This window comes from Chlamydotis macqueenii, chromosome 1 (assembly GCF_036417535.1).
Source record: "Chlamydotis macqueenii isolate bChlMac1 chromosome 1, bChlMac1.mat, whole genome shotgun sequence".
Lineage (NCBI taxonomy): Eukaryota > Metazoa > Chordata > Aves > Otidiformes > Otididae > Chlamydotis > Chlamydotis macqueenii.
In genome coordinates, this window is record NC_141556.1 from 198,716,674 (window position 1) to 198,732,729 (window position 16,056).

At 43.3% G+C, this 16,056-nt stretch overlaps 1 protein-coding gene across 4 annotated transcripts in view; it reads left to right on the forward strand.

The window, feature by feature from the left end:
• The window catches only part of ALKBH8 (alkB homolog 8, tRNA methyltransferase), a 51,375-nt gene extending 35,564 nt beyond the window's left edge, over positions 1-15,811 (forward strand). For all 4 annotated transcript variants that reach the window (XM_086739571.1, XM_086739575.1, XM_086739574.1 and 1 more), the window contains exons 11-12: positions 9,523-9,672; positions 10,668-15,811. In XM_086739571.1, the coding sequence (XP_086595697.1) occupies positions 9,523-9,672; positions 10,668-11,237 (720 nt within the window). In that variant the 3' untranslated portion in view covers positions 11,238-15,811. The remainder of the gene's footprint in view (positions 1-9,522; positions 9,673-10,667) is intronic.
• The last annotated feature ends 245 nt before the right edge of the window (positions 15,812-16,056 follow it).

A 16,056-nucleotide genomic window follows, 5' to 3' on the forward strand; every position in this document is an offset into this window, starting at 1 on the left:
GATCGCATATCTACTGGCAGTCAGATGAAAGGCAGCCCCTCTCCTCTGTTACTTTAGGAGTCACCTCATTTCATATGTGCCTACAGGAGAATTCCAAGACATGAAAAGTAACTCTCCCTACATGAAAAAGGGAGGGAACATTTAAAGAAGCAGTTGAGACAGTTGAAACACAGAATCTGGAAATTGCTTCACTCAGTTGTCCTTCCTTGACGTTTCATTTTCTACCAGTGACAACTATTTGTTCTTGGTTGGATCTAGGCTCTAGACTTTGCATTTGCTTATTTTCATCTGCAAGCAAGCACAGAGTCTCAGGAGGATGGATGTGCCTCCTTATTTCTACTATACTTATTTTTATATGTAAGCCAAAGTGCCATTAAAGAAAAACAATGTATATTGTGTTTACATATGTTTTTAAACTTCTAACAGGGTATCTTGAAAAGACTAAGAAAACTAAATTATCATAGATGATGGGAAGGGTGTGGGTTACACTGGTTTGAAGATGGAGGTAGGACTGTTGGATGTCATTCAGTACTGATGAAGGGTCATCAGTGGGTGTCACTTAGATCCAACATGGATATGAGTAGTTGCTGCTACTGAGGACGATGAGGTGATCCAAGGGGACCTGACAGTTTAGGAGCAGGTTAAACTGCAGCAATCTGTTTTCTGCTGATAAGACAAAATACTTTGGGCACATTTGGTGCCATTTATTGAATGGAACTTGCCATCACAAAATGCCTGAAAGCCAAGCACTGGACAGCAATCATAGGGATTGGGTCAAGTTTTTCTAAGAGAGGTAAGATCACATCACATCACAAGGTAATACAACCTCATTCTTTGACCTGAAGGAAAGTGCCAGTAGACAGGACTTGGCAAGGCATTTTTCCCGTGGTCAGTTTTTTAGAGAGTGGACTGTCCTGATGATTTTTCTTTTTTTTTTTGTGCAGCTTCCTCTAAAGGAACTGGTGATGGCTATTATTTGAAGTAAGGTATTACTTTAAATAGTTTGCTGTTTCTGTGGCTGCGGAAGTGACTGACGTCAGTTCTTTATTTTGTGGATTTGGATTTATAGGAAATCAGTACTCGTTTATTCCTTAATGGGAAATCAGTACTCATATATTTCATTTTACATCTATTTTGTTGCTGCACTATTCTGTAGGAAGTACTGTAGAACAAGCGTTAGCAATAGCTGGTAGCCCATCTCCTTGGTATGGTGACTGTGTTGGATGAGTCAGCCTGTTCAAAGAAGCGTGGCCAGCAGGTTGAGGGAGGTGATTCTCCCCCTCTACTCCACTCTCCTGAGACCCCACCTGAAGCTCTGGAGCCCCTAACATGAGAAGGACGTGGACCTGTTGGAGTGTCCAGAGGAGGGCTACAAAGACGATAAGAGGGCTGGAGAACCTCTCCTATGAGGACAGGCTGAGAGAGTGGAGGTTGTTCAGCCTGGAGAAGAGAAGGCTCCAGGGAGACCTTATAGTACCTCAAGGGGGCCTACAAGAAAGATGGGGAGAAACTCTTTAGCAGTGCCTGCTGTGATAGGATGAGGGGTAATGGTTTTAAAATAGAGGGAAGTAGATTCAGAACAGACATTAGGAAAGGTTTGTTGTTTTTTTTTTTTTTTTTTTTTACATTGAGGGTGGTGAAACACTGGAACAGCTTGCCCAGAGAGGTGGTGGATGTCCCATCCCTGGAAACATTCAAGGCCAGGTTGGATGGGGCTCCGAGCAACCTGATCTGGTTGGAGATGTCCCTGTTCCTTGCAGGGGGGTTGGACTAGATGACCTTTAAAGGTCCCTTCCAACCCAAACCATTCTATGGTTCTATGGTTCTTTTTATTTGAGGGAGAAAGGAGCAGTCTTTTCTGCTTTCTGTTGCCCTCCTGGGTTCTTATTTGGGCTCAACAGAAAGGTCTGATTATACCGTGCTGTCTCATACTGTGTTACTTCCATTTACCATGGATTGGGTACAGATCCAAGGGTGAGGTGTTGAAGAAAGTGCTTTGTGTATCAGGTGCATCCTTGGGATAAGGAGAGTACTCAGTTTCGTTCCTTCTTTACTCCTCTTGACTTGGGGGCATAAAATCCAGGTAGAAACTTAATAAATCGCTGCAGGCTTTCCTTCACAGCAATTGCTGTGGCTTTTTGTAAGTTTTTATGCACAGTGCACCGGAGCTCATAGCCTAGGTCCTGTTGGGAAAGAAGCAATAAAGCAATGGTGTAAAATTAGGAGTTGTCTAGGGGTTGGGTAGAGCACTGTCAGTAGAACCGTGTAGCTTGGAGTATTTTGACTCAGAAATACTGAAAATCTGAGGGAAGCATTTCCTGAAGGCAAGTGATGTGCTATAAAGGCTACTGTACGTTTTTAGATAGGATACTTTAAGGAGCAGTGCTAATGGTAGATCAGTGTGAAGGTAGGAGCTTTCTTGATGGTTTTAATCTTCAGGCACTGTCTGAAAATGTCTCTGCTGTGGCCTGGGCTATTGTGTTTGCTTCAGTTTTTTTGGATGATTACGTATGGCCTTCTCTACTTGAGTACGGTTGTGCGGCAATGAAATGCTCGTGAGTCCAGCTATGTTCGATGAAAATGACAATGCTGGAATGGCTGCATTATTCCGACACAGTGAAAGTGCAGCAGTTTCATGACAAACAAATTCAGATTAAGAATGTTTCAGGAAGAGATGGAATCCAAGTCTGATGTAGTCAGGACAAAGACTGGAGAAAGATTGAATTTAGTAAAGTTTCAGATAACTTTTTATTTTTTTTGTCTTGCGCAGCTTTTTTATTGTTTGAATGAATGTAAGAGAAAGTTTATGGGTGTGGTTTTTTGTTTGTTTGTTTGTTTGTTTTTTTGCATAATCTCCTTCCCACCCAACCTCATTTGGGGGAATTATTTTAACCGTTTAATATTCATGTTACAGAATCATAGAAAGCTTTGGGTTGGAAGGGACTCTGAAGATCAGCCGGTTCCAACCCCCCCTGCTCTGGCCAGAGACACCTTCCACTAGACCAGGTCGCTCAAAGCCCCGTTCAACCTGGCCTTGAACACTTCCAGGGATGAGGCATCCACAACTTCTCTGGCCAGCCTGTTCTACTGCCTCACCACCCTCACAGTAAAGAGTTTCTTCCTTATGTCTAATCTAAATCTCCCCTCTTCCAGTTTAGTTCAGTGATAGGACCCTTGTCCTGTCAGTACATGCCCTTGTCCAAAGTCCCTCTCCAGCTTTCCTGTAGGCCCCTTTGAAGTACTGGAAGGCTGCTATAAGGTCTCCCTGGAGCCTCCTCTTCTCCAGGCTGAACAGCTCCAACTCTCTCAGCCTGTCCTTACAGGAGAGGGCTCCAGCCCTCTAGTCATTTTTGTGACCCTCATCTGGACTTGCTCCAGCAGGTTCATGTCTTTTTGTTGGGGGCTCCAGAGCTGGATGCAGTAAGTATCTGTAAGCAGGGCTTTTATTTTTACGGAATGCTATGTTTCAGCCTTACCCATCCCCCCATCACCACAAGGGTTTCATTCCAGAGCCAACTGACATCATGGCTATGCATCTCATCAATTTTTATGAGCTTTAGCTCCATCTCCCAGTTTCCAGTGTTCCGGTAGGTGTGTGTGGTGGTGCGTAAACCCCCACAGGAAAGTTGAGGATCCACACAGGTCTAGGTTGTGAGTGAGATGTTGAAGCCTTTAAGTTTTGTGGTTTACAGTTTTAATTGAACTGATAAACTGATGGGAAATCTCAGTAACAAACAACTGAAAGTGCCATTAGGTAGATTTTTTTTCTTTTTCTTTTTTTTTTTTTTTTTTTTTTAATAAGGAAATTACTCTCCTTGCCAGAATGCTGATACTAGGAAGAAAAATGATGGTCATGTAGGAGCCCAAGTGCTTTGCTTTAATTCCGACATTCCATTTTCTGTAGTGTGTGTCCTTCAAAGGTAATCAGTAATGTTGCTTGTGTTTCACATGACCTTGTAAGATACCCTTTTGCTGCGACACGTGCATCTCTCTGTCTTCTGTATTACTATCCCAAACTGGGATCTACTGGAACTGTAAAAGTTTACCAGGGTGTGGGGAAGAGAGAGGATGAAGATTTGCTGTGGTATGCTAGCATAATGGTGGGTGGGTTTTAGTTTACACTGGGTCCGCGTTGATTGAAAACAGATTTCTATCCAAATTTAGTAGTCAGTAAAAGCAGGAAGGACAAAACTAACTTGGAAAAGTGTATTTGAGGCCAATTCACAATACTTTAGTGATTGGAGGGTGAGGCACTGCAACCTTTCCTGCCTTTTTCTCTCCATGAATAGGAATCTTTGAAATGATGGGAGGTCTGGGATGAAGAGAGCTCAGAGGGAACTGGGCAACAGCAGCACAAAACCAGAATGAATGCTGAGCTGCTCAGCTTGGTTCTGATGCTTTATCCTTGAGAAGTGAACTTCACATTTCAGACATAGCACTTTGTTTCCACAGACACCCTGACTGTATGCAATGGAAAACCAAAACACTACGTGAAAGGAATGCTGACTCAGACCATGCAGAGCAAGGAGATTTGTCTGTCTTGCTGTAGCTGTGCTGTTGTCTCTTTTGCTATGTATGTGTGTGTTTGCTGGAAGGTGATTTGGTTCCTTGAGGCTTTCATGCTATTAGTTATAGTTGAGGTGTTTCTCCGGGGAGCCACATAATTCCATTTGGTGGCTGGATTTCAGAATTAGGTGTTGTTTTCTTCATCAGTTTCTAATGTGCTGAATCAATCAGGTTTCCAGATACTAAAATGAACTAATTCTAGCAGGTACGGTTAGTTATAATGAGATAACATAGACAGAAAATATATAATGGTAGGCAACATCGACCTGTCTTTACCTATCTTTATTTAAGCTTGCAAGTGGATTTATCTCGTGCACACTTGCAGCACCGTTTCAAAGCAAGCTATTTATTTAGTGTCTTTTAGCCCCTAATGATCTATTCCAGACCTCTGCAATAAGTAGATTTTATGAAACTTAGTTTAGCTACTCCTGGCTTAAATAGTGGAGGTGAGGATGCCTGGGAATGCAACAGAGCAGGATCAGATGTCTGCCTGTGTTAGCCTTTTCCCAGGAAGCCAGTACAGAGCTGCTGCAAACTCAGACAAATCATAGGTGTTACATTTGTTTCTCCCTTCCCTTTTCCTCTTTTATCTTAGTATTTTTTGATACTTCTGTTAGTCTAAAGTTTTGCGTTACCCAGTGTGCCCTAAAGGGAAGGTGCTATATGCCAGAATGACATGCTTTTGCCTTTTTCATAAATTTTGTGTTTGGTTTTCTAGTTGTGAGGTTACAGGCCTCCATACTACTACAGATTTCCTGGCTCAAAACAAGAGTTGGATGCAGTTAATGTTCAGCTGGATACAATGAAAATCAGTGCCTGAAATCCCTGTTTAAAGTGTAGGTGGATTCTGAGCCCTGGTACATAGGTGTCACTGACCAGTCTGGAGCTCCTGTGAGCCATTGTCCACATCACAAAAAACAGTGAAGAGAGGGGTGGAGCTACCTGCCAAAAAGTCAGGGATGTGGGAATGGCTACCTGGGGTAGAATCCAAGAAACCTGAGAAGCCAGCTTCCTTTGGGGAAATACTAAAAGGTGTAGAGCAACTTGCTGAGAGGTAGACTGGCAGAGAGGGGGATTCAGCTGAATAGTCAGCCATGCTATTTGAGAGATATATGAGAAATCAGGGGGTTTGAGCAAGGAATTTGATTTGGAAAGCTGGACAAACAGATGTAAGAAATGTTTGAGAAGACTCACAGATGAGAGTGTACAACTTGGCCCACCAAGATGTGTGTTACATTCTGTTGGTTGTGGACACTGAACTAATAGTAATCCATCTTTTTCCACTCTTCTAGAAGAGATGTCAGCGAGGACAGTATCTTGTGCTGAGCATCAGAATTAGAGATATTAACTGGCAAAACTTAAAGCACTCCTGTTATATTTTGAGAAATTTTTTTTTAATGCTTTGATTACATGTTTAATTAGAGAGAGAAAAACAAACCACTTCTAAATTAAAACATTCCTTTGAACTATTTTCTGTAAAAGAAGTTCTATCACATCAAAGCTTGCATGTGCTTCAGAATGTAGAAATCAGTTAGTGACAGAATTGGGAAAAGTTGCGTTTGGAGTCTCTGCCCCTTGCTGTAAATGTTTTCTGTACTCATAAAAGTCATAGGCTCATTTTTCAGCTGTGAGCTGGCATTGCACCGCTGAAATTAGCTGCTTTTTTTTTGCTAGCTTACTGTTTTCTAAGTGACTGAAACCAATGTATTTTGGTTTTTAATGAATGCATGTTTCTCGTAAGCTAGAAAATGCAGGAGTGTGGTGATTATAATTCTTTTAAAATATCATGCAGAGATAATTCTAGTAAGGATGCTAAATTTGCTTAGCCTCAGCGCCAGGCATGTCTGTGGTAACTCCCTGTGATCAGCATTTATGCATATATGCATAGTGTCTACTATAGGGAGCCCTACAGAGGGATCTGGACAGGCTGGAGAGCTGGGCTGAAGCCAGTGGGATGAGGTTCAACAAGACCAAATGCCGAGTCCTGCACTTCGGCCACAACAACCCCAGGCAGCGCTATAGGCTTGGGGCGGAGTGGCTGGAGGACTGTGTGGAGGAAACGGACCTGGGGGTACTGATTGATGCTCGGCTGAGCGTGAGCCGACAGTGTGCCCGGGTGGCCAAGAAGGCCAACGGCATCCTGGCTTGCATCAAAAACAGTGTTACTAGCAGGAACAGGGAGGTAATTGTCCCCCTGTACTTGGCACTGGTGAGGCCGCACCTCGAGTACTGTGTTCAGTTTTGGGCCCCTCACTGCAAGAAAGACATTGAGGCCCTGGAACGCGTTCAGAGGAGGGCTACGAAGCTGGTGAGGGGTCTGGAGCACAGGCCTTATGAGGAGCGGCTGAGGGAGCTGGGATTGTTCAGTCTGGAGAAGAGGAGGCTCAGGGGAGACCTTATAGCTCTCTATAACTTCCTGAAGGGAGGTTGTAGTGAGCTAGGGGTCGGCCTTTTCTCTCGTGTAGACAGTGATAGAACTAGAGGCAATGGTTTCAAGCTGCGCCAGGGGAGATTCAAGCTGGACATTAGGAAATATTACTTCTCGGAAAGGGTAGTCAGGCACTGGAATGCACTGCCCAGGGAGGTGGTGGAGTCACCGACCATGGGGGTGTTCAAGAAACGTTTGGATGTTGTGTTGAGGGATATGATTTAGCTGAGAAGTATTGGTGATGGTTGGACTGGATGATCTTTTAGGTCTTTTCCAATCTTGATAATTCTGTGATTCTGTGATTCTGATAATGTTTCCATTTAAAACCACATAAAGTTTTAGCCCAATATACCTATTTTGGAGCAGCTGTGCATTCAAAGTGATCCATGTCAAGGTCTCCTTTTTAATTTCAAAATAGAATCTTTTTGCTTTGGATGTAGATTCAGTTTAATAAGTATAACAATACAAGTAAACCTGACTTTGTAATTATTTGATATAATTTAGATGCAAATGAGGACTTCACATTCTGGCAGTCACGCCTTTGTTCTCATTCTCGGTTCATTGGATTTCATCAACATTCAGTGTAGTCCTTTTCAAGGTCATTTTGGGAGGGGAGGATTGAGTTCCATTGTCCATGCAGGGCCAAAGCAACTCTTCCTGGGAAAGCTTGTTGTCTGTGGAAGCTGCAAGTATTCTTCCCCTTCCTTCTACCAGCAGTGAATGTGGTCAACTCAGCAGTGAGTTTTTTTTAATTATTGTATGCTAACATCTTAATTAGAAAAGTAGTTGAAGGCACCGGTAACGAGGCATGGAATCTCTAACATGCAGGTTGTCAGCTAAATCCATTCCATGATGAGAGTAATTTAAAGACACTTCAGTTGGCTTCCAGTGTGAAATGATGGGGATTTATGTTTACTTCCAAGTAAACAAGAATTTCTTTTTTTAAAATTCATAAATAACACTGTTCACTCAGTGCTTCAGTAGATATGGCGGCAAGGCCAAGAAATAATTGGGAAGAAAGCAATGCTAAGATTGGGGTTTTTTGTTTGTTTGTTTGTTTAATTTTTTTTTTTCTTTTTTCAGGTCTGTTTAGAGCTAATTGGCAGGACAATATGTGCATATTCCTAGTACTGTTTTTGTGGAGGATGATCTTGAGTTGTCAGGTTGGCATTTTCACAACTGTATCATTTACTTTGGAGCAAAAGCCAGAGACCTGACTAGAAAGCAGCTTACTTGGAAGCTTTCAGGATATATGACTGGAACAAAATGGTAGTTTTCTTCAAAACTGTGGTGGTAAACTGAGAGCTAACAGGATTTAAACCAATAAAAAGGGAGAGTTATGAGGGAAAATAAATATATTTTCATTAATCATTGTACAAGCGATTTTTAACTTTAGCAGTCCTATTATCTCTGCTGAGTTGATTAACCAGAACGTTTGCTATTCTTCTTGTATCAAGGATGGTTTAGTATTCTTTATGTGTCAAATGCAATAAACACTGTCAGCAGTAATTATTTAGGATTCTGAATCTGTTCTATGCTATCGACTTGTTGCTGATCGTTGAAAACAAAAATAAATTTAATATTTTCATGCAAGCTGAGTTTGATATACGACTTGATAGCAGGACTTTGACTGGAGTATTCAGTGTGTGCGGCAGACATGAAAATGAAAGTCATGCATGCCTTGCTGCATTTGTTCTTTCAGAAGGATCTTGATCAGTTTGGATGTATTGATTTTTGTGCAAGCACATGAAAAACAACTTCTAGATGCTTTTTCTTATCATCTTTGACCTGGACACTGGGCAAGGTTCAAAGTGGAAAAAAAGAAATATTTTATGAGGTATCATGGAATGGTTCCTAGGAGTCACTTTATTTGGACTGTACAGAACCTTAGAAAATCATGTTGTGCTTAGATTTTTGTGAGTTGTGATACTGAGGGTGAAGAGGACTGTACCTGAGTGCTTCCTTACTTATACTGAAATGACGAAACCTGGGTGATTAGTGAAGTTGTGCAACATACTTCACTGAAGCCACCGAGGTCACCAGGTTGTCGTTTACACTTGCAGATTCAGCTTTTGTGACTTCAATATTTGGCGGTTTCAAATGTTGTCAGGTTAAAAATGGCAACTGAAAGGAAAAGAAAATACTGAGGTTAGGTGACCTCTTGTTTTGCTGGTTTCAAGATACCTTATGAGCCAGTTTTGAGGAAAAGTTAGGTTGAAACCTGTTCTGTCTTAAGCTGGTTCAAAATCAGGATGGTGTAATAAGCTGTCTAGTATCCAGTCTGCCATTTTTGTTTTAAGTAAGCATCAGGTTGTTTTTTTTCTTTTTTGTCTATACCTGGGAACCATATATTCCTCCTACTTAAGGCTATTTTCTGACACTTATTCTCATTTTTATTTTAAACTAAAATGTGTTACCTCAGTAGGAGACTGTGATGACTCTATTACTGTAAGCATCAAGTGAAAATCATTTTCCAGTCTTGTAATCATCCTCTTATGAAAAGCTTAATGAAACACTTTCTGTTACAGGTTGGCTGTGATCGCAGCAAAAACCTGGTGGATATTTGTGGAGAAAAAAATTTCCAGGCTTTCGTCTGTGATGCTCTATCAGTGCCAATCCGCAGTGGTTCTTGTGACGCCTGCATCTCTATTGCTGTAATCCACCATTTCTCAACAGCAGTAAGTCACCCCTCCCTCTGCTCCACTGTACTGCTGTGTTGCTGTGCAGAGCTACTAATATTACAAAAAACTGCTAGTTTGGGCTCATGGAAGCAAAAGGGAAGAATAAAATGGGGGGAAATCCAAGGTTTGTGCTTGCAAGCAGTTGTCAGAGCAGAGTTAAGCTGTTTTGCTGCTGCTGCTTCTTAAACTTTCTCTTCACGTAATTCCTCTCCTTGTGAGATGCCCTTGCTCCTCCTGTCACTTTGGTCTAGGTGTTTGTGTTTCATTTTTGTCTGCTTACAATTAATGACACTGAAGAAGGGGACTCTGCTTTGGGAGTTGAAAGATATGTTACTTCCCAGCTGAGATCTTGAGCAGATCTCATGGGTTTTTCCTCTGTGCCTTCATTGTCCACCTGCAAAGAACAACAAGGACACTACTCACTAGTCTGACATATCTCTGGGCTGTGTAAGCTGCTTCTGGCAGGAACTGTGTGATTGTAACAAGCTTCTAGGCCACAGAGCCATAATCTGAGGTGGGTCTTAAGGGAATGTTTCCAAATGCAATATAAACAGTAGGAAGAAGGCTGTTTTGGAGAAGGCTGACGCATCTTTGCTCGGGTGGTCAGAGGACCTGTGGTTAAGCCATAAATCTGACTCCTTCGTCTACAAACTTAGTCTGCGTATCAGACTAAGGTATGGTAGATCTGAATCAGGGATTTTAGATATTGAACAGCCTTCTTGAAGAGGTACATGTCATTTCCAGCTGGGCTGATATGTCCAAGAAGTCCTGCTCTGCACAACACTGTTTTCAAATGGAACAAGAATTGTGTTCATGAAAATGTCTTGGCTTGCACATAGTGATGGACTGTTACAAATGAGAATGAATAGTGGAAAAAATGCCACTGATTTTTATTGTGTCTTGAGGGGGACAGCAAGGAGCAATTGCTGCCTTTCCATTCTCCTGTCTTTTTGTTTATATACTAGCTTCACACTTTCGTTTTTCCTTTATAGGAGAGGAGACTGGCCACTATCCGTGAAATAGCCCGGATTCTAAGACCTGGTGGAACAGCACTTATTTATGTCTGGGCAATGGAACAAAAATACAAAAACCAGAAATCTAAATACCTTAAGGAAAAAAATGATAGTAAGGACAAAGAGGAGGAAATCAATACTGGCATGGCCCAGAGACCACTTAGTGATCAAATGCCTGATAGCAGCAGCCAAGACTCAGCGTGTTCTAACCTACTCCTTAATGACTTGAAGGACGAAGGCTGTGGCGCAAAGCCAGTCGCAGACTCCAGACTGCCTGTTCACACGAACCGAACCTCCTTTCACTCTCAAGATGTGCTGGTTCCCTGGCACCTGAAAGGTGGCACTAAAAAGAAAGGGGACAGTGTTGATACAGTGTCGTTTCCAGCTGGCTCCAGGGAATCACAAGAATGCAGCCCTGTTTTCCATCGTTATTACCATGTGTTCTGTGAAGGGGAACTGGAAGCAGCATGCCAATCGCTGGATTGTGTGAGAGTTCAGAAGAGTTACTATGATCAGGGAAACTGGTGTGTGGTTCTAGAAAAGTTGTAGCCTGTGGTGCTTCTTCCACCATTTGTGGTGTTTTGTTTGTTTTTCACAGTGTGAAAGGTATTTTTAATGCAGGCTGCAGCTATTACCTCTTCTAAAAAGCAGAATAAAGATTCTTTATTCAGTTAATAACAGTAACTAGCACTGTGTACATATGTTAACAAAACAGTGGCCAAACTCGGATACTACCTCTGCAGAATGTTTACTTTACTCTTATGAATTACAATGAACAGGATTAAGTGGGAAAACACTGGGCATGGAAATCAGTAAGGTCAATGCCGAGTTTTTAAAGACAGAGGGCCTGGTTCTCTCTTCTCTTACACCAGTTTATGCTGGTGTAGCTGTAGGGGTCTCCCTATAGTCCACAGTTAATTGAAATGGAGCTCTGGGCAGGAAAGGTAAAGCTGTTTGCTGTATAAAACTGTGAGTCAGGGAGGAGAGAATAAATGGCATGTGACACAGTTTAGCTGAAGAGTCAAAACATTGCCTGAAGTTCAGTAGTGATCCTGCCTGTTTTGGCATCTGTCAGGGGTCACAGATCTCTTTCAGCTTGGAATTTACTGTTGTGGTACTAACGATTTCCATGAGGGGAACTGGAAAGCCAGTGGGATACCACAGCCCTTTTCCTCTTCCTTGACCCTCAGGCACCACAGCTCAGATTACTCCCCAGATTTCTGTAGCTCTTCATTGTAGTGCTGTTTGAAAGCTCCTCTGAGGTTGCCCAGATGGAATACCCTGACCAGCTCTGCTAAACGCCTGCCTTCCTGTGAGTGCAGGGCTCTGCGCCTGCAGCGCCAGGGCTCGTGGTGCGGTGCCGGCTCAGATGCCCATGGAAGAAAACAGGAAAAAGATTGAAGTGAAGGCAATGTCAATGCAATTTTCTGCAGGGTAGTTTCAACCTCTAAATGCTGGCAGTGGAACAATTTTTATTTATTGTACTTCAGAAGAGCAAAGAACTGGAGGAGAGGGGAACTGATGCTGGGCTGACTTACTCACAGCAGCTATTGCTGCGATTGCCTGCAATGACTACCACAATTTATTTAATAGCTCTTGTGCTATCAAATGAGCATGCCACCTGCAGTGCAGTTCCAGAATTAAAGTAAAATGGACTGGCTTTTGCAGGGTGAGCAGCTATTGGTGCCTCTGAAAACCAGCACTGCTAGCCCTCGTTGCCCTTTTCGTTGATTCATCACCTGTAGTTGTGGCAACATCCATGGGCAGGTCCTTGCTGCTGTAACTAATGGCATCTAAACTGAGGTGCCCATCCTGAATCGTGGGGACTTGGAGGACAGCTGTGTGCCCTTGGCCTACTCCTGCCTGCATCAGACTTGCAGGTTAAAGGCTGCTGTGCTGGCAGCCTACTCCCAGTCACTATTTCTTCTAGGCTCTGCCGTTTTCCCCCTAGCATGTGATGGAGAAAATTTAGGGAAACGACAGTGGTAAAGGAGGAGCTTGCTGCCACCACAGTTCATCTGGCCTTTGCCCTGCTCACTGTCTGCTTCCAAAGAGCCCATTCCTCAGCTGCAGGTGTTGTCCATGTAGCAGCAGCCCTGTCCTAGCCGATTTATTTTCTTTGGGCCGCATGGAGGCATGTCGATGGCACATTGAGCATGAGCCTTCTGGGCATGTTCAGGAGTTGGCTTGCACACATTCAATAAATACCACATAGCTGGGAAGCATTGAACTTCCCATACGTGTGTGGTTTGGCTCTTCTGGTGTTGTGGCAGCTGGGGATTTTATGCAGGACGAGCCTTCCTTTCTCCTTGGTAACATCTGTGGTCAGGCTGTTGGGCATTGCTGATCCAGACCTCATGATGTAAGCAGGCCCTGGTGTTGTCAGGGGAGACACGGAGCAGAAAAGCAAAGAACTAATACTGACCGCTGATGTGCAGTTTTTATCACAGGAGCAACTCACTGTTTGAAGAGTGGGTGTGCAAGCACACAGGAGGTAGTTGTCACTCCAAGCCTTGATTTTAAGCAAGAAAGTCCAAGACGGGAAGCAGAAATGGCATCCAAAGAGTGAAGTAAACTGGCTGATGCTATAGGTGGAGATGGAAATGTGAACTATTCCCTGGCTGCATTGCAGGCCCTCTAATCTTAAAATATTTACAGCATAGCAAACTGTTCTTTCCCACCTCCAGACAACTGCCTCCGCCCTTTGGTGCCTGGATTCCTGCTGAGCACACAGCAGCTGCTGTTACGTTTTCCTGTAGGTGGTTTTCCATAAGGATATACAGTGTGCTGGCAAGAAACGCAAGCGCTGCTTGAAACTGTCCAAAGTGCTGCCATATCTTGACCTTTTGTGACAAATTAGGCATCAGGTCTGCAGTAGTGCTTGATTACTCACTGTACTCTTGCTCTGACTGGGGAGAGCTCAGAGGTGCTGCCTCTGAATTAACCACAGGCTCTGAGCTGGCCATGGGGTTAAGCGCTGTTCTAAGCTAGGGCTTGAATGCACCAAGCAGACATAAACCCTGTGGACTTAAGGTAACAGTGATCTATTTTTCTCAGGCCCTGTGGCTCCCCCAGAGCTCTGCTGCTTCCCTCCGCTTCCCTGGCAGAGGCAGCATTAGGAAGTGTCTGGTGTGGTATTAAGCATTTCTTGACTGCCAAGGCTGATTAATGTTATTTCTTGATTGCTGCATAAATGAAGAGGCCAGGTTCCCTCTTTCACCAGTTCTATGGTGAAGCACTTAGGATGTCTGAGAAAAGATTCAGACTTTGCTATCAGCCTTTGAATACCATCGGTATTCCTGCTGTGAGGTATTCCTTTCAGCCCGCTGCTTTTAGTTAAGTCACAGCAGCATTTCCCATTCATTTCAGCCTGACCCAGAGCAGAAAGTGTCACTCTCCCTGTCCCAGGCAGCCCAGTGGTGATGGGTCTCAGCTGGTCCTGGTTCTGGAAGAATGTTCGTTCTGGCATGGAGAACGCTGGCTTGAGCAATGCTGATGTGTGGGTTGAACATGCAGTACATAATTCCTTACCAGCGGGGGTTTTCCCAGCATTCCTGAGGGCTGTGAGCCGGAGGCTGGTCCCAGGAGCACGTCAACTCTTCAAAGACATTCTAAGAGTTGAGAGAACTCTTGACATCCTCTGAGAGCTGGAGATGATATGAAATATTTCTTTGATTAAAGTCAGGCAGTCTCTTCAGATGCTCAGATAGGAATCAAGTGGTGAAGGAGAAAATGACAAGGGAGGACGGCAGGTAGATGTTAACAAAATGTATTGCAGAGGTTTATCGAGGAGCTCATTACAACACAGAATTACGTGCCACCACGGCTGCCCTCTGCAGTACTCGCTTACCCCTTTTTACCTCCTGGAAGGATAACGAGCTGAAACTCTTTAAGGTCAACAGTTGGATTTAAATGTTACAGGTTTCACAGTGCAGTGGCTTTCATAATAATTACATTCCTTTTTTTTTTTGCCCTTATTTAAATAACAAATGTGTTTAAAAGGATATTCATTTGCAACCTAGAAGATAAAGGGAAAGCAGAGCTCCATGTGGGTATGACCTGTGCTGTGAATGCCAATGCCTCTCCTGCGGCAGTGCTCTCCTGTCTCCCAATCATCCTCAAAGCGCCTCCACGCACGCAGGAGCAGGGAGGTGGGAAGTCCTACTCTGGCCCATACACAACTGTTAGTTTAGCTCTGGGCATCTGTAGACAAATGTCTGGTGGTGTGACCAGAGGTGACTCTGGTGATCACTGTCCCAGTTCTTCCCAGCTTCCTGTTCCAGGGACCACCAGGCCACCCCACCTGATCCTGTCCAGTCATGTGTTGCACTGCCCTGACAAAACAAGTGCTTCAGCACATTTGCAGGCTTCAGGCTAAGTACACAAATGATGTGATTTGTTTTCCCAGGGGCAGACAAAAAAAATGAAACCTGCAAAGCAGTGAGGGCTTCTCTTAACTTCATAGAGGTCCTTCAGATGAATGCCCTGGTGCAGTGATGCCAGTGACAAAACTCTCCCAGACCTCAGAGGCTGGATTTCCCTGGAAGTGCTCAACTTAAGCTTAGTAGGAAAAGGCAAGGGACAACATGCTGACTGTGTTGCTTTGTTGACTGAGAGCCCTGAAAAGCTGCATGGGGACCACAGCTTCTCTTCTGGGAGCTTGAAGGATTGGCCTCGGCACAGTGAGCAGAAAATGAGCTGTTGTACTGCGCCTCAAGGCTGTATGAACTCAGCATAGAGGAGAACTCAGTGGGAAAGACAATTTTCCCTGTTTTGGAACTTCTCCAACAATTTTAATATGATAGAAGAATTCTTGATGGATTTATATGTCAGTCCTTGATCAAAGCATCAAAATCTACTTGAGAACCTATTTCTGGTGCAGCTTCCAAATGATATCTAAAAGAATATTTAGGTCTTTTCTGAGCAACAGAAGTCTCAAGTTTCCTACTTGCCTGTTTTGTTTTTTTTTTTTTTTTTCTGTTTACTGTTTGATTTTTCAGAACTGTTGCTCTATTTTTAGTGGAGTTTGTCAAGTTCTTTATTTTTGTGTGCACAACAATTTCCAACATGATTTTATTGAAGTCTGTGATGAAAAATTGGTGGATGTGTTTAGTGAAGATCTGCATGTGGAAAAAAAAAATGCCATTTCCATGTGCAAGAAACAATATAAAAAAATTAAACTTTCATTTTAAGTAAATTCTTTCTTTATCAAACATGACAATAAAAAGCCCATACAGAAAAATTCGAAGCACTCTCCCATATAGGAAGCCATGCTTCAGCCATTGGACTGGCTGGTTAATCTGTTTTTTTCCCTTTTTATGTGAATGTGGGATGGGTCTCAGTGTGCAGCCCACAAATTTTCCTTGCT